Source organism: Nasonia vitripennis, chromosome 2 (genome assembly GCF_009193385.2).
Source record: "Nasonia vitripennis strain AsymCx chromosome 2, Nvit_psr_1.1, whole genome shotgun sequence".
NCBI lineage: Eukaryota > Metazoa > Arthropoda > Insecta > Hymenoptera > Pteromalidae > Nasonia > Nasonia vitripennis.
Window position 1 is genome coordinate 7,735,003 of NC_045758.1, and position 22,029 is coordinate 7,757,031.

General features: G+C 42.1%; 3 protein-coding genes across 9 annotated transcripts; all 3 read right to left on the bottom strand.

The window, feature by feature from the left end:
- Nucleotides 1-107: 107 nt before the first annotated feature.
- On the bottom strand, nucleotides 108-2,451 carry LOC100117973 (putative inorganic phosphate cotransporter). The gene is made up of 3 exons (XM_001602021.6): nucleotides 2,190-2,451; nucleotides 1,876-2,117; nucleotides 108-1,689 (listed from the first exon to the last, which is right to left on the bottom strand). Exons 1-3 carry the CDS (start codon nucleotides 2,209-2,211, stop codon nucleotides 457-459), a joined length of 1,497 nt encoding a protein of 498 aa, XP_001602071.1. The 5' UTR covers nucleotides 2,212-2,451; the 3' UTR covers nucleotides 108-456.
- Nucleotides 2,452-3,403: 952 nt separating this feature from the next.
- LOC100117935 (putative inorganic phosphate cotransporter) lies at nucleotides 3,404-9,041 on the bottom strand. Of its 5 annotated transcripts, none has more exons than XM_032596618.1 (6): nucleotides 8,869-9,041; nucleotides 6,823-6,992; nucleotides 6,162-6,307; nucleotides 5,872-6,037; nucleotides 5,399-5,625; nucleotides 3,404-4,994 (listed from the first exon to the last, which is right to left on the bottom strand). In XM_032596618.1, the coding sequence occupies exons 4-6, from the start codon at nucleotides 5,894-5,896 to the stop codon at nucleotides 3,759-3,761; spliced, it is 1,488 nt and encodes a 495-aa protein (XP_032452509.1). In that variant the 5' UTR covers nucleotides 5,897-6,037; nucleotides 6,162-6,307; nucleotides 6,823-6,992; nucleotides 8,869-9,041; the 3' UTR covers nucleotides 3,404-3,758. The 5 variants fall into 5 exon arrangements, with proteins under 5 accessions (XP_032452509.1, XP_031778517.1, XP_031778518.1 ...); XM_031922657.2 differs by having other exon boundaries at nucleotides 6,120-6,307; XM_031922658.1 differs by having other exon boundaries at nucleotides 6,162-6,359; nucleotides 8,869-9,005.
- Nucleotides 7,201-13,854, bottom strand: LOC100117899. Of its 3 annotated transcripts, none has more exons than XM_001601968.6 (4): nucleotides 13,287-13,854; nucleotides 11,236-11,544; nucleotides 10,386-10,682; nucleotides 7,201-9,245 (listed from the first exon to the last, which is right to left on the bottom strand). In XM_001601968.6, exons 1-4 carry the CDS (start codon nucleotides 13,502-13,504, stop codon nucleotides 9,053-9,055), a joined length of 1,017 nt encoding a protein of 338 aa, XP_001602018.1. In that variant the 5' UTR covers nucleotides 13,505-13,854; the 3' UTR covers nucleotides 7,201-9,052. The 3 variants fall into 3 exon arrangements, with proteins under 3 accessions (XP_001602018.1, XP_016838311.1, XP_016838310.1); XM_016982822.3 differs by having other exon boundaries at nucleotides 10,386-10,676; nucleotides 13,287-13,767; XM_016982821.3 differs by having other exon boundaries at nucleotides 10,386-10,679; nucleotides 13,287-13,767.
- Nucleotides 13,855-22,029: the final 8,175 nt, after the last annotated feature.

A 22,029-nucleotide genomic window follows, 5' to 3' on the forward strand; every position in this document is an offset into this window, starting at 1 on the left:
ATAAAAATCTTACGTATAAAATTTAAATATAAAAATAAAGGTCGATGGCTTACTTACTCCACCGATAGAATGTTTTTGTTAAGTTATGCCGATAAAAAAGAAATACATGCGGATAATCTGTTTATTGATTAAATAATGCAAAATAGTATCATTTGAGTTTCCATGCAATAATTATTTGTGAAGATATGGTAATGAATACTATTTACAAGCGGCTCTTGTTGATGAGAATATAATCTTACTATCTTGTTTGCAAAAGAAATTTTCCAAACTTATTATTCGATTGATCGTTTACAGGAATACAATCACGTGTGGCGTATAACAACCTTTTTAAAATAATTGTACAATATTTTCTATGCTTTTGCAAAAATATTACAAGTAAATACTTCGTTTAACATGTCTTTATAACTAATGATGAAATTACAACCGATCGCACTTTTAAAAATGAGATCATTTAGGTTAATTATTTTCCTTTATCGTCAGAAGATTTACATCCTCTTCCGCGCCAGCTTTCTTAGTCTTCTTACTTTTCCGGACCGTCGGATCATTCCAGTCTTGAACTTCGCCACTAGCATTAAAGAGAAAATTCAAAGTCGTCGCAAGCGATACACCAGCCACTATCCAGAAGATCAGTCGCCATTCGCTCAGAGTCTGGTTGGTTGCCAGTACACCTACCGTATAAGGCGCGAGAACACCGGTAACTGCCCCAATACCGTTCGATATGCCCATCAGAGTTCCAGCATAATTAGGACTGAGATCAAGCACGTTGACTTTTATTCCTGGCACTGCGCTGCCAGTCAGTGTTAATCCTATGGTTATCAGCGTTATCGCAGCGGCCACGTTGCATCCAGCGTACATGGCTGCTACCAACAGACAGCCGGGTCCCAGACTGGAAATGGCTGTATTCATCTTTCGAACCGTCGTTATCGTCGCGTGGTCCTTCGCCACCAACCAATCGGAAAGCCAAGACATGAGCATGCAAAACAGCCACGAACCTATCTGGTGCATGGACGAGGCGTAACCGTTCAGATACACTGGTAGCTTCAGCACGCTGTGCATATATTTGGGCAAATCGGACATGATCGTATAACTGCACCAATCTTGACCAGACTGCATTACGATCAAGGCCAGAAACGGTCTAGACGTGAGCGCGCGTTTCCAGGGAAAAGGTGCCGGATTCTCGTGGGTATGACTGCTCATGTGAGCATTCAGGTATGACTTTTCTTTCTCCGTTATGAAAGGATGCTCCCGAGGGCTGTTGTAAGCCAAAATCATCCAGAATACGAACCATACGATACCGATGGCACCGAATAAATGAAATATGGATGGCCAGTTACCGCTCGATTTGCCCATGATCAAACCGGATATTACCGATGAAATGACTATTCCGAACCTTATCCCGACGTAAACCGAAGAACCGATCACAGATCTCTCTTGAGGTGGGATCCATTGGGACAGCAGACAGCTCATTGCAGGCTGGATCACACCTTCGCACAAACCCATCAGAAACCGTACGGTTATCAAAGCCTGGGCATCTCCCCACTGAATAGCGGTTGGCGTGATGACCGTAAGTATGGCAGTAATTAAGATACCAAATCCCAACGTATATTTCGGCCCAACTTTGTGAGCTAGCAAGCCTCCTGGAATATGTGTGATGACATAGCCCCAATAAAACGATGAAAGGATGATGCCCTGAAACATATTTACTTTTATTAAACGAATGTGTTTGACAAGCTTTACTTTTATATAACAATCTCTATACACGAGTATACATTTGAGATTGTTCTATCTTGTCAAAGCATGTGATCTCGGCGTCACACTCTTCTTCTTTATCTTTTTGTATACGCACTGTACACATTACCCAGTTATTATACATACTTGTGTATATTCGCTCCACTCGAAAGTTCCTCCACTGCGAACTGCAGCAGTAATTGTAGTATTTTTCAAGGGATTTTCACCAAATTCCGGGCACGTCTCATCGAGTGATTCTTTATTGGTATCCTTCCGTAATACAACCATTTGCGTAACTGCTATGGACAGGCATACACGCAATGTATAAGCATTGAAAAATGCGAAAAATCCCATAACTGCGATGATCCATCGTTGGGGAACGCATTGCACTGAACATTTAATAAATATTAGATAGTTTGCGCATTGTTTGATTACACGAAATATTATATTCTGATACTCACAACACTTCATACAGAACGGCATTTTTGTTGAATTTATACAGGCAGGCTGTTAACAGATAACGTTTATTGCAGTGGTTTTTATTGCGATATGCAGCAAATGCGCTGTATGCACATATTTTTTAGATCTAACGATGGACTGGTATAACTGCTATCAGTCGAATGCATTTTACCACACCAAATATAACTCTGTGTTTGATGCACGAATATCGCTACAATACTAAAGTCAGAATGATGGACTGTTTCATAAAACCTTTGATCGCCTATCTAATTGTGTAAACTAGATGATAAGATTTGATTTAAAATTAATTCAAGAGTAGGCTGCGAAATTTATTTGATTTTATTGTTGAGAAATTATCGACTGTTACTTTATTAGTAAATATATCATTGTTGTAACAATCAATATTTTGACTTATAAGCAGTAAGTGCGTATAAACAATGATAGTATTTTCTCATTCTTCAAGCGTAATTCCTACATCGTAATATCAAGACAGATTATTTTTTTATTCTCAATGCCCACAGGAATATTAACAATTTTAATAAAAAGTTAAACAAGTTTACACTGTAGCTAATGATTTGAGCCAAAAAAAAATCACGCAACATGCATATCTCAATCATATATACTTACCTGTATGAAGAGTTGCCTAATTACAGGTAAATGCATTTTTTCCAATGGTCTTGTAATAGATGCAATTATTACTTTAACAGTTTTTTAAATTTGCACTAGTTAGTTAAAAAAATAATAACCTTGTAAAATTCTAAAACATAAATAAAATTAAAATAAAAATAACTTCATGCAAAGCAATGCTTCAATTCGAAATTGTGTACATCACCCATACTTATAACCATGATTAATTTTTTATTGCAGATCAGATTAAAAAAATGTACAAGAAAATGAGACACTAACGTTTATTTGTCTATTTCATTCTAATAATATACATACATACATGGGTTACTAAAAATTTGCATACAAAATTATATTTTTATAAAAAACTTATTATACGCCGTATTAACTAGAATCATGTACTTAACTTCAAAATACATAACATTGCGTAAAACTTAACCATAGATAATAATAATTGACTTTATTTCAAAACAAGTTTGTTCGTTAGAAAAAGAATTTTAATATTTTCTTTTTTTTCAAAAACAACAATTCACAAATGTCTTTCGTAGTTAATACAAAACTATTACAAATTTGCATAAAATTACGCAGAACACATTTTTATTACGTTTTATTAATTGATAAGCATATACATTACAACAGTAATTTCATAATATAGACTTTCAATTAACCAAATATTCTATTAAACCATGTCATGTACTTCATAAAAATTTAAACAATTATCATGTAAATAGAACTATTTGATTGTACAAAATTGATTCACCATACGTGTACTATATTAATAACTAAAGAGTATTAAACAAAATATTAAATAATTTATCCGCAAGTGGCAATTTTCGATACGAATCCGAAAAAGAAACTTTTCAGAATCGTCACCTATCAATAACACAAGTAGGAAGCCTAACTTTACACACGGAATGTCAATAAAAAAAATATATATATATGTACACTTAATACACTTCTGTCGCTTTTCTCGAGGCTTCAAACGCTGCGGCCTCTTGGGCCCTCTTTTGCTCGGCTTTATTGCGTTTCATAAGAATGGGATCGTTCCAATCAGCAACTTTACCGCTAGCAAATATTAAATAAAATACATTAGATACCATGAGTACAACAAATATGATCCAAAATACTACGCGCCACTGACTGAGCGTTTGGTCCGGCGTTAGCACACCCGTTAGATACGGTGTGATGATTCCTGTACAAGCCGCTGCTCCATTACTGATGGCCATCACGGTTCCAGCATAATTCGGACTGAGATCGAGTGCATTCACCTTGAGACTGGGAATACCACTTCCTAGCAACGTAACACCAAGTGTGAACATGACCACAACCAAGGTCCTGTCGCAACCGACGTAAGATGCAGCGATGACAAACAATCCTGGACCCACAGATGCAATGGTAGTGCCAACTTTTCTAACAGTAGTAATTGCCATGTGACCCTTTGAGATGAGCCAATCGGCCAACCAGGACATGAACGTACAGCACAGCCACATGCCAATGTACGGCAACGAGCTGAGGTAGCCATTCTGATCCACCGAATAGTGGAGAACACTGCTCATATACTTGGGTAGCTCGGTGGAGATGGTGTAGAAGCCCCAGTCGTGGCCGATTTGTACCGATATCAGAGCCCACAAGGGCATCGATTTCAATAGATGTCTCCAAGGCACTGGTGGTGGATTTACGTGAGCTACTGCGCTGAGCTCTTGATGCAAAAAAGTCGCTTCCTTATCCGAGATGAAGGGATGTTCACGAGGTGTATTGTAGCAGGTCACGAGCCAGATAAAGTACCAGACAATACCGATACCGCCGAAGAAATAAAATACTATTGGCCAGCTGGTGTACTTTAAAATCACACCGGAAATTGCAGTGGCAAACACAGTACCCAAAGGTGCACCTACGTATACAAAGGATCCTGTCTTGGATCTCTCATCTGGTGGTACCCATTGAGCGAGCATCACATTTAGGGCCGGTAAAGTTACTCCTTCGCCTAAGCCCATCAATACTCGAAGAACGATCAGAGCAGTCGATTCTCCCCAAGTGACGGCAAATGGAATAGCTATAGTAAGTATCGCTGTGCAAAGCATTCCGAGTCCAAGAGTTTGCTTGCCGCCAAACTTTTCGGCGAGCAATGCTCCTGGTAATTGAGTGATTACGTATCCCCAGTAAAATGAAGATAAGATGATACCCTTAAAATAAATTAAATTTATGAAACACCCTATGGTGCAAATTTTTCAGAAAATTTGTGAAAGAAATTAATTTTCTAAGAAAATGTAATTTTCAAGGTTAGGCCTTCATACATAAACGTATGCGAAACGAATAAGTTATGAGCAATATTTTGAAATATAGAACAAGAGAATTTTTTCAAAGTTGTATAGTAAATTTTTCAAATAACTGTATAAATTCAGTTGTCATCAATCATTTTTGCAACATATTTGTGAATCTGATATTTTTACACTTAGTATTGTAACTTGAAATTACGTGACGCGCGAGACGTTATATTTACTCAAGTAATATGGCGCACCAAATTAAGGCTAAATGATTTTATATTGACTTTTGATATGCTTCTACATTGCTTTAAATTCCGTTTTACCTGTGTTTCTTCATCCCAATCGTAAGTGCCTGCACCTGTACCTGTCGTATTTTTCGGAGCGCTGCTTTCATCTTTCGGACACGTTTCCTCGTCTATCGTAACGTTCTTCTCTATATGCTTTACCATTTCAGTTATAGTAATAGAAATACTGACTCGCATCCCATAAGCCATTACAAGAGCTAAGAAGCTCATAAAGGCAAAAATCCATCGTTGCGGAATCGGCGCACCTAAAGATTCGTTAAATGCATTAGTATTATACATGATCTCAAAATAATGAAGAATTGTACACTTTAAATTGAAAATTTAATCATTTTAATTTTAAAATCATTACTTATACAAAAATGCGATGAACTCAATAATAAATGTACTGTTCTCATTTTATAATCATGATAAGATTGAAAAACAAGCTTTGTAAATTAATCGGTGTTTTAAATGTGGTATTTTATATATAATAGAGCTAAAAAAATACTTACAACAGTGCTTCAAACTGGTTAGCATGCTGAATTTTGAAAAATCGATAGTGTCCAAACTTACAAGCTCAAACCTTTTTGTATTCGTACATGATGAAATACCTTTTGAACTTTCAACAGTGACATTAATCTTCAATAATTACAGGTGAGCGAGCGTTATTTTTTTAAGCTAATAATTAAAAAACAATATATAATTTACTATTTATTTTTTGTATCAAAAGTGATTTTTATTTAAAAAAAAATATACTGACATAGTATAGTACTAATAAATAAAACCGTTAAAAAGTATTAACCGAAATCTGTTTCTCTTAGTTCAAGCAGCGCTACTGAACGCTTGCCTGCACGTTTACGACTGTGATCGTCATCTACTAATACTGCTTTTTAGTCCGGCTGTTTGATAGGCGATAAGTACGTTCTTATGACAGACGAAGAGGTAACACTGAAGAGGCAAAAACTTAAATCGCGCATACTTCGAGGTAGATAATATGTATCTGATAACAAAGATGCAAGTAAATTGAATGTAAGAAATTCACATACTTGAACAATACAATCGTTTCTAGTTAGATTTGAAAACTTAGCTTTGAAAATGACTGATAAAAATATTTAATATATAGTATATTCGATTAATTCTTTTACTATTGCTTATAAAAGTGTATGAATAATAGCGTAGAATCAACAGATGTTATATGCTTGGTATTACTTGAATCTATTTTTTACATGTAACAATTTTATAATAGAAAATGAGCCTTTATATTTTTTCTATCATGACATAACATTTTCTATTTTGATCATAAAAATCAAACATTTTCACAAACAATCGTTATCAGCTCCATGAAAAATATTTGGAGGTTTGACATTTTATCGTTTCAATCGAGTATTTATTATCTGATGAAGAATATCTTTCGTGAAAAATTACTTGAGGATATGAAAATTAAAACGTCCAAATATACTTACCTAGAACCAGGCATCAATTTTAAAATTACATTGATAAATTTCTTAACAGTACTAACGGAGATTGATCATTTACTGACTACCAGTAAAACATTTTTATTTCAAAACAGTTTAGTTCTTCACTATCTCATCTAATCTACTGTTCACACCTCTCCTTCGTTTACAACATCCAACTGTAATAAGAAACCATCAAAGAGTATTTATTAGTGCGATGAATCGAACTGATAAGTTTGATAATATATATAACAACTAAAAGATCATTGCGATTGTATTCTTTATTCATGGTCGTCAATAGTAATCATCGTTCAGATTTAGATCTTTAATTATATTATGTTTTCAAATATCAGGATGTAAATTAAAATTATATAAGAATAGAATGGATCGTATTTCTGAATCAGACAATTTATTCAGCATCCCTAATTTACAAGACTTATAGTAATATGATTGTATAAGTATAGATAAAATGCTCTATTCTCACACTTGTAATATTTATTATATCATTAAGTATAAGTATATATTACATATTTACAATATTAAGTACTAAATGACGATCTTTGTAGGATTCTATAAATAGTTCAAGATTTTTCGGTCAAAAGATAATTATCTCGTTAACATCGTAATAAATCCTGATTTCATTCATGCATACGCGATGTTAATAACTCTTGATATTGTGGTTTTAATCTAGCCATCTAAAAATATATATTTTCTACAAAAATTCTAATATATTTGCATATTTTTCAACCACATTTATATAAAATGCATCTAAATTGTTTGCTAAATATACCCTGATTGTAATTAAATATTTAATTGTTTTGAACAATTCATTATTCATTGAAAGATATTGAGTTAATTGGAATGTTTCATATTTTTTATGAGCTACTTAAGTAAAAATTTCTACTTTACATATTGTCATGGTTTACTTTTATTATTGAGATTCAATATGACTAGGTATTTAAAAGTATTGCTTACAGACGCTAATTGTATTTATAATAGACGTTATATTAATCATTATCCACTTCTTACTATTTGATTTGTAGACATTCAAAAAACTTACTATTATAAACTCAGAATTCTGCAAGCATCTTATATGCCATCAAAATTAATCTTTGTTTTTCAATTACCCAAAAAATCCTTGAAATCTCAAAAATAAAAAATCCACTTTAAAAATGATCAATGAAGCTCTTTTTATTTGCTGACATCATAAATATTCGTGTGAAACAAATGATGCGTCATAACAAATAAGTGTATATGTCACTTTTTAGAAAAAGAAAAAGTGAGTTTAAAGCTCTGGCGATTCTTATAGCTACTTTACAAATCTTATAAACATTGCGAATACATAAGAAAGTGTATATTAAAAATAAAATAGTATGAAGCATACAAAAAATTACTAAGTCATCAATGGCACTACGAACAATGATTGAGTATCAGTAAAGGTTACGCATCAGTGAATTTTAATAACGCGCATTCGAATTTCGAAAACCTGAAATGATAATATGAACATAATTTATACATCATTCAAGATGAAAAGACACAACTACTTTGACACATGGAACTTAGCCTCTAGAGGATATTTACAATTTCCTTTAGTTTCAACAAAATATTGTCAAAACTGAAGAGAGATAAAACTATGATTCTAAGACTAACTTAAAGTTACATAATACCCTTCGTATGAGTACATTCGACTGAATGGTATAATTTTCGATTTGCGAATGAACGAGTTTAACGATTAACGTCGGTCATACAGTTTCCTGCGGAGCATCGTAGGTACCGAAATCGATCAAAATTTTCATTGGTTATCGCACTCTAACCAAAATAAATAAATCAAATGCAGCTGATCACGGAGAATCGCAACGCGAAAACAACTAATATGTAAGCAAACATACATAACTCAAGCCATACGCATAAGACCTACACGCTCCGCACATTATCCCACAGATGGGCAATTCACGCGTGACCACGGATGTAAATTTTCGCTCGGATCCGAGTATATACGAAACTTGACTACGAAGGTGTTACATAGTAACAAAGTAAAGAAAGAACAATAAGTACCAGACTCTTCCGCGTCGCGTTCGTCCTTCCGAGGCAAAAGTTCCTCACAACTTCAGTACCTAAAATGCAGATCTCCGCGAGAAAACAGTCGGCGAACTTTTCTCGCTCTCTCGGGTCCCTGAGAATATCGCCGTTGCATTGTCACCGACGAACTGAACAATCATTATCAGACTGGTTGCGATGTTCAGTAGGAGATGTTGTCTCGCAGGTATCCCTGCTTCTTGTATTCGTGCTTCTCGCATTTCCCCCACCAGGATCGTTTCACGCAGATCTTCGACGGTTTTAGCGCGAAGCACTTCGTCTGGACCATGTTGAAGAAAATCTTGCCGATCAGGTTCGCCGACGACGTTCCCGTCATCTTTAGACACGTTCTGAATCTGCAAAACAAGGCAATTTTGATCTTTTTTTCTCCGCGCCGTAAATCGATTTATATTCAAATTATTGCATAAGAGAAGATTCGAGTCTCGATAGAACTTCTCTCACTTCTCTCCCACACATTGTCTATCGCGTTTATGCAATAACAAGTCTTACACAATTACGGGTCATTCGTACGCATAAATCTCGGGCGTTTAGGCATGCATAAAAAAAGAACCATGTCACTGCACATGTTTTAACGCCTGTCGATTGTATATTCATAATCTTTTTTTTCCATTTCGCTAGAACGTGCCGCGACCAGATGTGCGAATCATTATTCGCTTAAGCTATACACAATTATGATCGCGCTTCTCTATGATAATATTGACATAACCCGCGTAAATGTTGTTTCAATGCACCCAAGCGTGCTGGTGCTAGAGGACTCGATGTTTAATTTGCTGGAGATAACGACCCGAACTCGTCATTTTTATTGTATGGTGGAAAAATTAGACCCGACGAGAGGTTTTTGTTATTCAAATTCGTCGATGACGTGTACCGCATATCAAAAGTATACCAAAGGTTTTGTGCATATATACTTTAATTTCTTTATTCATCGCCCACCACGAAGCTCGAATTTACATATTCGGTTGCGATTCATATAAGTTATACATCGTACATTCTTTTAATGTCCGATTTGTCCACGCGCTGTCTTTTGATCAATTCTAAGAAATGCTCGACTTCCGGTGAGAATCACGTCAGCTACTCGAGAAAAGTAAGCAGGAAATAATATGTTAGCGATGACTCTTCTATTCCGATATTTATCATTGAGATAAAGTTTATCACTCTCTTGATTGTCGAAATTCATTTACTAAGATAAGTGGAATTCGTCGGAAGGATAAAACACACGTGGTATTAAAAAGTGCAGAAAGAATCAATCTTCGATAAGCTTTTCCCGGTAACACTCGTCTTTTGCATCCGATGACTATTATGTTCGCCGAACGATTGGGCAATACCAATGTCCCCTTATTGCTGACAACGTACTTTTATTCCGCTCCCCTAGTTCGAATCTCACCCCACAAGAAAAAAAAACAACTGACCGATAGCCAGAAAAAGTCGCAAAACACTCGCACACAAGCACATAATAATAGCTCGGGCAATCTCACCTTTCGTCGCAGCCGCAGTGGCTGAGGGTGAAGGGCATGTAATTGAACAGTCCGTATCTCTCGGAGAAGGGCGCGATGGCTCGGGGACAATGGTCGTGGCGACGGCAGCATCTGTCCAGTCCGTCCAAGGCGCCGAGGTCCTTGTAGCTGTAGGCCAATCTATGGGGCCCGCACCACTTGGTACCCGGCGCTATGACCAGTTCGCGGATTCCCCGTTTCGAGCGGACCAATGACTTTTTCTCCTCGTCCTGCACCGCTGGAACTGCGGCTACTCGACTTCTGCTGCTGCTGCTGCTGCTGCACACAAAGGCCGAATTAGTTCGCGTCGAGTCTATTGACTGTTTCAGAGCTCAAGGGGGGGAAATAAGGGAGGTGATTTTTCATCGGTTTGCTACTCTCGCGAGTGAAAGCCGATACTCGTGGGGGGACGACGACAAGCGCATTGCACGAGGGGAGAAGCTTTTCTCCGCGTCTTTTCACGCGATTTTCTGTAACGCGCGCGCATTGATTTTACGCTTCTCGGCTTTTCGTTGTTTGCGTTTACGCGGTGCGCGTTCGATGCGGGAAAATCCGTTGTGTACTTTCCGAAGGAGTGTATGTATGTATCCCACACCGCATTCCTTTTCCGCATTATCATGCAAATTGAATAATAATTCTGCTGATTGTTGAGAAAGTTTCCGCGACTATAATCTTTGCATAATTTATTTGTCAGTGTGTTAATCCGTAATTACGCACTCGAGCTTTCTCTCGAGATTTCAATAATTACTTTAACGTTTGAAGATTTTTCTTTTTTTTTTTTTTTGGCAAATCATACCTAAAAGAAATACAAATATCGTATGTGAATACTCACGATTTAGGAACTTGCACGAGTGCGCAGCGTTGTCTCATCTCGTCGAGGGTGGACCTCAGCCAAGGGAATTCCAGCGGTATCGCCTCGGCGGCTCGATCGGTGCCGTTTCCGTAAAGGCTGACCTTGACTTTGACCTGCTGTTCGGTAACATGGCTGGCCCACTGTAGCTCCGAGCCGCAGACGTCTTCCTCTTTGCCGGGCTTAATTAGCTCCTCTGTGCAGTCGGTTAAGATGCGCTCCTGATAAACCAGGTTCAGCTTCAGCCGGCCGCCTTCCAGCCATATCTCCCGGAGAGTCAGGTAAGTTTTTCTGTGAATTTCGGGAAAATTGCTTCGTTATTTACTGCACTGCTGCCGAGATTAGGGTTTCGTCTTCTTTAAAAAAAAAAAAAAAAGAAAGAACGCGCGCTCTGTTATCCGGTGACTTATCATCGGGGCTTTGACGTCAGCGCAGTGCGATTCGTCGAAGGACGAAGACGCAACAAGTTTTATCAAAACACGAGAGATGTCTCGTCGGCGGCGGCTCGTGTCATGTGTGTGTATACAGAGAACAAGCGCGTCGAGTTATCGCGCGAGAGCGTCTCGAATTATGACGCGTCCGAGCGAGTTTTAACTTCGCGTGAGGTCCGCAATAATATAGTATAGCCTTTCACTGCAGTGGCGGATCATTGTTCTCTCTGCCTTTTCAGCGCACGCGTGCGATACTCGTTATTTAATTTTAAAGCTGAAAATTCATCCGAACGCGAACGCGATGTAAACAACGAATCGGCCCGTGTTTACCGATCTTCCAAACAACAACAAGCGCCTCGTTGACATCAGCGCGAGTACGAGCGAACCCGGCTCGGAGAAAAGCTCCGATCGGATTTTCTCCACCGGCAAACGAAAACGGAAAGAGCTTTCGAAAAAGCTCAGAGTGGAGAGAGATCGAGCTAATCGGTAAAGTGCAAAGCGTCGCTCGTCGACCGCGGTAACCGTGAGAGAGAGAGAGAGAGAGAGAGAGAGAGAGCCGGAGCGAGGACTCTAATCTGCCTCCCCCGCAGCGCTTGTACTTAACTCGATGCTTTTCGGCTTAAAACACGCTGCGAAGCAAGTCGGCGCCTGCCGATAGATCACCCGCCCGGCGACGAGTCTTTTCGCGCGCGCAGCCCGCAACTGCGAAAACTACTCGAGCCCGGGGTGTATAAGCCGAAGGGGACACATACGGTTTGCGTCGGGGATTTCACGGGTGTTAAGCGCTGTTTGCTTTGGACTTGCTGATGGCCGAGGAGTGCGATTGTTTGAATTGAGGATCGAACGCGCGGGAATCGTTTCGTGTAGGGATGAATATAGAAGTTTGGAACTCTGAGACGATTCTGCTTATATATTCGAAAGTTGTGTAGAGTTTATCGAATCTGTAAAAGCTATCTGTTGAATAACAAGTTTTTGCAGACGGTATACATACGGGCCGTTAAAATCCGCGACGCGTTTACATTTATAAAATAAAGCTCGAAGAGCCATTCGTCTCGATTACGATAGTGCACAATCGAGGCTGATAAATTCTGCAGACGCAGCGTCTGCTCGAGTATCAATTTATCGCCGCGGAGGTCACGGCTCTCGGACCTTCAAATCGCGATTCGTTAAAACGATGCACGACCGCGACAGTTATGAAGATTAAACTTTCACTCGTAAGTGAATTTTTACCGATTTTTCAAATTCTTATTTTCGACAATTTTTAACGCTCGAGCGCGATTTATAATAGAAACTGCTTCGAAAACCGGATCGGAAACTTTCTGTCACTTTTCTATTTATAAATGAGCTGATGATGTCGTTTTGCTTCGATTATTCCGCATAGCAGACGATCGCCGCCGCCTCTACATTAGAATGCCAAATGAGCGCGCGATGTGTGACTCGACGCGAATAACCACGTGCGTTTGGTGCAGGGTAAGGTTCCATTCATGATGCACAATTACGATACTGTTAAATCGACGCGAACGACGCTAATTTATTTCCAATAATAGGCTAACGCCTCTAAAATAAACTCGATCGGTACGCCGATCGTGAATTATAACTCACCCCCAATCGACGGCGACCTCCCTGGCGCAGATCCCGTTCCACCTGACGATCCTCTGAATCTCGCCGTCCGGCAGGGACTTGATCATCGAGTAAGCCGGCAGCTCGCCGGTTTTGGCGGGCTGAGCTCCGACGAATCCCGATCCCGTCAGCAGCAGAGCTGCCAGCAGAATCGTACCGGTACCCCAGGGCCACCATACCGATTCTCTCCTGGCACCCATTCAGAACGCGATATTATATCAAATTATCGTAGTTAAAAAAAAATTCGTATACAATACGACACTGGCAACTGGCGTGTCTAACACTATTTGTTCGCAATCCGGTATACGCGAGAGCGTCTATATAGCCGCGAGAGACAGATCGGAGCGCGCGATCTAACCGCTACGGCGTCGTCGGTGCGTTTGGTGCCCGGCGGACTTGGCGTCTCGGTTTTTCGGCCCCGACTATGAGAGCTGCCGAGGCGCGCGCTCGCTCGCCCCCACTACTCCCCAGTGGTACATCCACATGCTGCCGCTGATGCAGGGACGAGCCCCCTCTCGACGTGCGCGCGGATCGCGTGAGCCGAGACGAGCCCGCGGAACCCAATGGGGATTCGCCAATTTTAGCGCAAAACCAGACACTCTTTCTCTCTCTCTCTCTCTCTCTCTCTCTCTCTCTCTCTACCTCTTTTCTGCGATGATCTGCTCCCGTATAGCGCGTAACTCGCGTGTGACGCAGCTACCGGGAGAGAGTCTCGATCTGGATCTAGGATCGTCGGACACGCCGGGAAAAATATCGGCTGATCGGTCGCTCAAGGCCGGCCGCCGAGATCGTGAAGCTTTTCCTTTTGGAGCTGCGCGTAAATAAAGAGGTTGAAGCGAAGAAAGGGTTGTCATACGGACGAAGTGAGCGGAGCCGATCTCGCGACTTTTTCTCGTTCGGCTATAATACCTGCCCTGCGCATACTTATAGCCATTCGATTGTCCACAGCCTTGCGCAGGTTGATGAGCGCTCCCTCACCTTGCAGTCGCTCGCAAAAAGAGTTTCCGGCTGCGTCCGGTTCTCGCCGCGCGAGATTTTCTCTACACATTATATCCGAATACGAAATCGCCTTGAATGCTAATAAAAAAAAAAAAAAAAAAATGAAGTGACGACGAAGCTGTGGCTGACGTAAGGGGCGATGGCACGAGACCACTTGACGCTGTCGCGGAGTATTCAAATTTATACGAATCTCGCTGGTAACGGGAAAAGTACAACGGAGTCGCGTGTACTTTTCCCGTTGTTTTGCCGGTGCCCTTCGCGAATTCGGGAAAATCATTATACGCCCGAATAGTGCTGATTCGTAGTCGGAATTATTTATTTTTTTTTTTTCTTAACGAAACGTAACCGTAATTTGATTGATGAAAAAATGCTCGTGACATACCTATGCATACACAGTGATAAAATGGAACGTGCGACATCTGCAGACGTAGACAATGCGGAATTTTTATGGAGAATCGTACGACTCGCGTACTTATCGACGATAACGGAATTATTTGTAAGCGGCAGGCAATAAAAATGGCACGACTGTGAATCACGGTAAAACCGTTCGCGATAATGCTATATACCGGTATATATACTATGTAGCGAGAGAGACACGCATTGGTTATCAGGCGATATTACCTAATACGTAAACTCTGCAGCTCTGACTCGCATGCACCTGCGGTGAGCCCGAGCGGTGACTTTTTTCAAGCTACACCGACTAGTTTAATAATACCGATCTATTTTCACTTGTCTCGATCGGTAGCAGCTCACGCAAATGAGCAATCGTCCATCCCGCCCGACAATTAGTGTCTAAAGCGGCTATAAGGCTATTGCCATTATTGAAAAGAATCATCCACTACCATTCCTATACTCTCGCCGATCGCATAACGATCTTAGCCGCTTATAACCGGTAAAACGAACGAATCGATCCACACAGAGCAAAAATCACTCCCGTCATTTAAGACAATTCATCAAGCATCAGCTCGCAATACACACGCGTCGCAGCTCTCGAACTTTCTCGCATTCCCGCGCGCTCGGCTGCCGGCGCGATCGACTTCAGAAACGCAGCATCGCGCAGCTCGAGGCGGGTTCAAGGCGCCCTGGCATCCGAGCTAGCTATGCAGCTCTCCCGGCCAACTCTCTCATTCGCGCACGCGTTACGCAGGATACGTCGAGCGACAATCGTACGATCTCTCGCCGCCGCCGCTCACGCGTGACTTGTCACTCTATATACATATATATATATATATATATATATATATATATATATATATATATATATATATATATATATATATATATATATATATATATATATATATATATATATATATATATATATATATATATATATATATATATATATATATATATATATATATATATATATATATATATATATATATATATATACATATATATATATATATATATATATACAAGCGAGAGCGACAGACCCTCGAAGTTGTACTGTGCTACCGATAATGCGAATTTACGATAGAGGGTAGCTACGATCGCTCGGTTGGGGTTCGATTGAATTTTCGCTGTCACATCGTCGTCGACGCAAAACGCGCGCGTGTATGTGCCGATACACGTGGGAGATTACGGTTTTTACAGCCCGCAGATAAGTTTTATTACGCAGTGTATGCACGCGGAGCTTCTCTGCGTCGTGACGATCGTCGGATTATCAAAGTCGATATGAGGCGACACTTTTATTGCAATAATCGTTACGCGATCGAGTGTCACCGCGACAGACATCGTACGAGCTCGCGATGAGTAAGGAAAACGGGAAGGTGAGTATAGGGTGTATAAAAAAACATGAATGGCGTGACATCGACGTGCCGAGTGTATTGTATACAGTAGTTTTGTTTTTGGAAGTCGGCGTGTAAAACATTACGAAACGTACTTTCGCAGGATACTCGGTAATTGCGAATAATCGATCTTGCAACGTACGGCTCTGGCCTTGAAAAAGCGAACAAAAAAAATCGAGATTATTCCCGGTAAAAGCACACAATACACGCACCTTCTCTCTCTCTCTCTCTCGCGCGCGCGCGCGTTCGTGCACCAAATGACTTTCCTCGCAGGCTTGTAAATTAAACTCGAAATCCGGTTGGCCGTCCAAAATCACACCATATACGTCTCCTATACATACGGAATTATATCCTCTCCGGCGGTTCATCGTCAATTGCATTGGCTCTGCAACATCAGCCCTGGAGATGCATAATATATAATATGCATCGGGGGATCTTTCGAGAAGGAATCCGTGGGAATGATGAGACGCGATTCTGTAGCCGATATCGCGCGAGGGAGTAGAGAGACAGCGGCTGACGTGGGAAATGAATGTGCAAATTGATTGATTATTCATCGACAGTGGAGAGAGCCGGCACGCGAAACCGTTTCGGCGTAACGAGCCGCCGCGGCTGAGAGTAGGGAATCGAATGTATGCTAATGCTCCGAACTGCACGCGCGCGTGATTTTTAAATAAGATTATAATATACTGTCGTGATTAGATGCATTGTTGTGTGGAGAGGAGCTTGTGGCTCTCTCGTGATGGTTATTGATTTGTAATTGAAATATAATTTTACGTATTCTCGTATACGAGTGTATTATATATGGTAAGGTTCTACCATAACGTAAACAGTCGAGTCGCGTGATGTTTTTAAATTACCGATGACGGTTTGCGGCGCCTCGTAAAAATCGTAAGAGCATAGCGCAAAGTGCGCACACGACTCGCAACTCATGCATACACAACCGAAGCCACGTGCGGTTAAAATCCTGCCGGTTACAATAATACAAAGTTACAAAAGAGACCCGAGTCGCACGATATCACCTGATCTCCTCGACTTTCTATAATAAACAGCTGCAACGCGAATAACAGGTCAATACGGAGGCAACGGCGCCGTGTATCCCCGAAACAGTTTCGCTTTGAAGAACCTCCGGCGCCGATGACGGCTCTATATTTGCACACACGTAACTCGACGACGTGTCTTTTTCCTCGCTTTATACATCGTACGAGAGCTTTCGGCGTCATCGCGCAAGCTCAGCGCACATACACACAGGCTCCATTCATCGGCTCTCGCTGACCGATTCATCCGCAAACGGAGCAACGAAAGACAGTCGGATACGCCTGTACATCCTCTAATAATAAACTCAGGGGAGTATAGCTATGAGCTCGTATACAGAAATAAACGGCGGAAAATCCGGTGCGTGTATTCATTTTTTCTTTCCTGCTTTAGTATACACGCCGAGGCGGTCGAAATGGAGTCGCAGACTAATTGCACGTCGTTCGCTACACGGCAGCGGCGATGGCTGAACGTGAATTTAGAAGCTATCGCGGCGCAGAAATTCCCATAAGTGTTTCCTGTGAGCTACTTTCGTCGCGCGTGTTTTATACGAAGACTAGGCTTAATAGACTCATTTGTGAGCTAATCAGCGGCTGCGTCTAGTTTAAAATAGAGCCGTCTGCGTTAAGTCTGGTCAGTAACAGCAGGAGAATGTGTGGAGCAATCAGAGCTGACGTAGGCAAGTCGAGTGTGTGTGTGTGTGTGTGTGTGTGTGTGTCCCACTTCTTTGAGTTTCGCGTGTCGGTGCAGCGCGATAACTCAAACTTTGATGACGATCGCTCCCTGTTGATACGCTCGACTCTGAATCATTGAACGAGATCTTCATCGAAGCTCGAAATCCCGGATCCTCACCACAAGCTACTCCGACCCGCGACTGCTCTTAGGGCTGCGATGAATTATGCGGGCTACAAGAGACCGAGTTTCTGCATTGGATTCGAGCCCCGGAAGAGAGTATGCAGCGATCGCGCGACTAGCGACCCGCCAAAGGTCGATTTTTTTACTCGATCGGTTTTATCTCGATTTCGCGCGGGTAGTACACGATCACGCCTCGAGATAAAGATTCACCCGTTAGCCGGCGCGCAAGATCGGTTATATAAGACCGGATTTACAGGTAAAAATTTACTCGAGAGGCTCCTAAGCGCGTCATGCTTCGATTCGGGTGACGGATGTTGGTATAGTTCGAGGACGCACAGGTATGTATATAGATCATCGTTCCTATGCACACCCTCGAGACATCTCGGATGAGGAGTGAAAGCTCGTCGAACCTCCTCGAAATCGGTAAAAAATCGGCAACACAGGTTTCCTGCAGAAATTGTATAATCCATATATCGTATACGATGAGGCGAACGGAAAAAAGAACGAAAAATCGCCCCTCCCAGTGCGTGTAATGCAAGTAAGCCACGCGCGTCATATATACCTGCGCGCACGCGTGTGCAGCACAGCGTCGAAGAGGGACTTTAAGGTCGCGTTTCTCGGCTCTCTCTCTCTGGCGCGACTCGCTGATTGGCGCACGTGGACGCGCGCGAACCGAAGCGAAAAGTGGCGTGATGTCGATTATAGGCGCTCTCTCGGCCCAGGATTCCCGAGCGAGCGCGCGCATAAGGAGGAGAGAGGGACAAGAGAGCAGCGAAAAAAAAGAAGCGAACGAGCGAGCGGTGAAAGAGTTGAGAGAAGCGAGCGACTTTATATACACGCCGAGAGTCGAGAGTTTCTTTCTCTCGGCTGCTCGAAAAATTCTTTTTTCTATTTCGGGTCAAGCGAGGACTTCTGCGGATGCGACAATGACCGAATTTACGATGAATGCAGGTATATATTTATCGGCGATCGTTCGTCGTATACACTTAGCGAAGAACCGGCAAATCCCCATAAAGCTGATCAAACTCGACACAGTCGCTCCCTCGCTCGGTGCGCTGCGCCTCGTCGAAATTAATTGTAGGACTACTAGTGCAGTACAGGAAGAATGGCGCTGGCGGCGAGCTAGAAGAGGCATTGTGCTCTATGCTCTTTTTTACGCTGACTCTCTCCCATACAGGTCCTCCGCCGACACACTCAATTGTGCGCCGCTCCTTCTCTCCCTTTTTTTCTTCGCGCTCTTTTCCCGCTTCTTCTCCCCCTCGACTCTCATTCACTCTCGGCTCTTGCTTTTACTCGCCTTCTTACGCTCTGCCCGCATACTCCCCCTCAGACACTGTTTCGCGCTGCTTTTCGAGTTTTTCGCTCCGATCGCTGTTACTCTCTCTCTCTCTCTCTCTCTCTCTCTCTCTCTCTCTCTCTCTCTCTCTCTCTCTCTCTCTTCTTCCTCTTTCTCTCACTCTTCTCAAGATCGACGAATTTTCAAGCAACAAAGTGAGATTCCAACGCGTCTTTTTCCTCGGAAATATTATTTCGGGGACGTGTATCACACGCGCGCGGTGCCGCTTATCTTGAGATCTCCGACTGGCTCGAAGTACAGGTCCGGTCCGAGAGCGAACCCCTGCGACCAGAGCGTGGAACGTCCCACTCGAGGCTCCCGAGTGTACCGCCCGAAATCATCGGCCCACTTATGCTCTCGAGTCGACAAGTGCGTGGAAACATTGTTTGACGATGAATCCTGAAAAATCGAGCTGGTGTAACTGGCGTATACGATGTTCTCCGCTGGCATCGGTTGAGGGAATGCACATTATACATGAGAGACGGCTATTTGAGTTTGCGTGTGATGCGGAAGAGCGAGTGTACATCGCGCTTTCTTGGCTCGCCAGAGGCAGAGAAAATAGAGATAGACACGGGTTATATCTCGGGAGGAGTTTGTTTAAATTTACACTCATCGCGCGCTCGGTCGGTGAGCTTTTTTCGGGGAAAGTCATTCACCGCGCTTGCGTCTATTGTAAATCAAAGATTGGCTGCGCAGTATCGCTATGTAATGAATACCATTTAGAGGAGCGAGGAAGAAGTTTGCTTCTGAGCTGTAAACACATTTTCGAGTAAAAACTAGCTTTGCAATTCGTCGATTAGCGTATAATTGCTAGATCAACAATAATTTCCTTCTATGCCAATTAGGCCAGTGTATAATATATTCTATGAAGAGAGAGAGAGAGAGAGAGAGAGAGAGAGAGGTCTCCTGTTCGACGAGCAACAACGACACGATCCGAACAAAACAGCCGCGCAACAGTATAGTGAAGGGCTCGAAAGGCCCGCGAGAGAACAAACCGTCCTATCACTCAAAGCTCGTTTAACGCTCGTTTCCTCAAACAAACCCGATGTCTAGAGAATCGTCGGCGACTCTCAAAAGTGATTTTTCTACCTCGTCGCATGTACAAAGCTCTCGTCGCGAGTGGAAACCGAACTCTTTCGAAAAAACAACGCGATCGATGCGAAGAATAAAAAAATAAATGAAGACGCATAGAAAAGAATCCCGAGTCTGAAACCCAAGACGCTTCGACCCGTTTGCGGCGGAGGTCCTCTAAAAAGCCCTTGTAAAAGCAAGCCGGCGGAAATCGGATGGAATGCAAAGCCGTATCGTATCGGTAGAGAAAAACCGTTAGATATACACCTCTGCAAGGCTGGATAGCGCAGAAGCGAGGAGTCTGAAATAAAAACACTCGCAGCCGATCTCACGCGATGTTGCGCGAATCTATTGTCAGACGCGAGGAGAGCGAGTCGCGTTTATTTTTAGAGTATAGGCCTGATGTTGGACACTTGCGGCCGCGAGTCTTATGTATATGCATATATATAGTTCTTGGCTTTTTGCGATGATGGTCGGGAAGGAGAGCTAACGGAGGCTCGTGCGCTGATGACTTTCTTTGCTGCTAATGACTGCTGTTCTGTTTTACGAGGCGAAAAGTTTATGTATTTTAGGAGATCGGTTTTTTGACCGTTTTAGCTTTTTTTCCAATTTGTGTTGCACGAGTGTTCTGGGAATTTTCGAACCAACTGATATAAACGGGTGGATCGTACGATCCGACGATGACTTCATTTTTCTTGGACTTTCTGAACATCCGACAGCGGTTGAGTCACGCGGTACACGAAGATGCTGAGGTATCTTCTTGTTTTGCGTTCGCAGGTCAAGAGCGAGAAAAAAGATGATGAATCTGCCTGTCCAACTTTGAATCCAAACAATTTTCTTATCCCTGTAATTGAATAAAAAACACAAATCAATTTGACGACGACACGACAGTCATAAAACTCCCGAAATTAAATGAATTCCTTGATTCTCGTCATCTCTACAAAAAAGAGCATCCGGTGCATTCCCACGGCTCGTCGACATAGAGCCATCACCACGAGAATCTCTCCAGACAACGACGACAACAACCGCATATACACATAACGCGCTCAATCTACATCTCCCATTTACAAGACAGAGTTAATTAATTTTTACGGCCTCTAAACAACGCACTGCTGCTGCTGCTGCATTCCTTTGATCCTTGAAGTTCTCCCCCTCCCGATATCCTCTCGTCCGCATAGCTATTGGTGACGCCCCCCCAACGAGCGGAGGATCGTACGATACGATGACGTATACGAGAGTCGGGCCCACCGCCGGTCCATTAACGCTCTGACGTAGAAATCGCAATTCGAATAAAAAAAGCCGCGGCTCTAATGCCCGCTGATTGCGCCCAATTGGATCGCGCGGCCGGAGTCGACGTTTGTGCGTGTCTGGGAGCATAGAGATCGTACGATTGAACGGTAAGCGCGTTATTGCGGTTCTTTGGATATTGATAGCCTCGTGTTAACCAAAACATGTTCCAGGGGAGAGCTAAGACGAGACTGGGTGTGTACAGGGTTTTTGTGATTTAAGGAACTGATTGGGTCCTTCGAGTAATTATGAGATGGTTTTGTGGCATACGGTGAGCTGCTTCAATGCTAAGGTCAAAAAAGCTCGTTCGCACCTCCAGAGCCTACGATTCCGTACATCGGCGACTGTCGCT

Bases quoted from the DNA above. Each gene is read 5' to 3' on its own strand.
- LOC100117973 (XM_001602021.6), bottom strand. From the start codon at position 2,211: ATGCCGTTCTGTATGAAGTGTT. The intron at 2,118-2,189 runs GTGAGTATCAGA...TTAAATGTTCAG, and splicing joins GCCGTTCTGTATGAAGTGTT to TGCAATGCGTTCCCCAACGA. The intron at 1,690-1,875 runs GTATGTATAATA...AATATGTTTCAG, and splicing joins AGTGGAGCGAATATACACAA to GGCATCATCCTTTCATCGTT.
- LOC100117899 (XM_001601968.6), bottom strand. From the start codon at position 13,504: ATGGGTGCCAGGAGAGAATCGGTATGGTGGCCCTGGGGTACCGGTACG. The intron at 10,683-11,235 runs GTGAGTATTCAC...CTTTGTGTGCAG, and splicing joins CTCGTGCAAGTTCCTAAATC to CAGCAGCAGCAGCAGCAGAA. The intron at 9,246-10,385 runs GTGAGATTGCCC...CTTGTTTTGCAG, and splicing joins CACTGCGGCTGCGACGAAAG to ATTCAGAACGTGTCTAAAGA.
- LOC100117935 (XM_016982820.3), bottom strand. From the start codon at position 5,896: ATGCTAACCAGTTTGAAGCACTGTT. The intron at 5,626-5,871 runs GTAAGTATTTTT...ACGAATCTTTAG, and splicing joins AACCAGTTTGAAGCACTGTT to GTGCGCCGATTCCGCAACGA. The intron at 4,995-5,398 runs GTAAAACGGAAT...ATTTATTTTAAG, and splicing joins ATTGGGATGAAGAAACACAG to GGTATCATCTTATCTTCATT.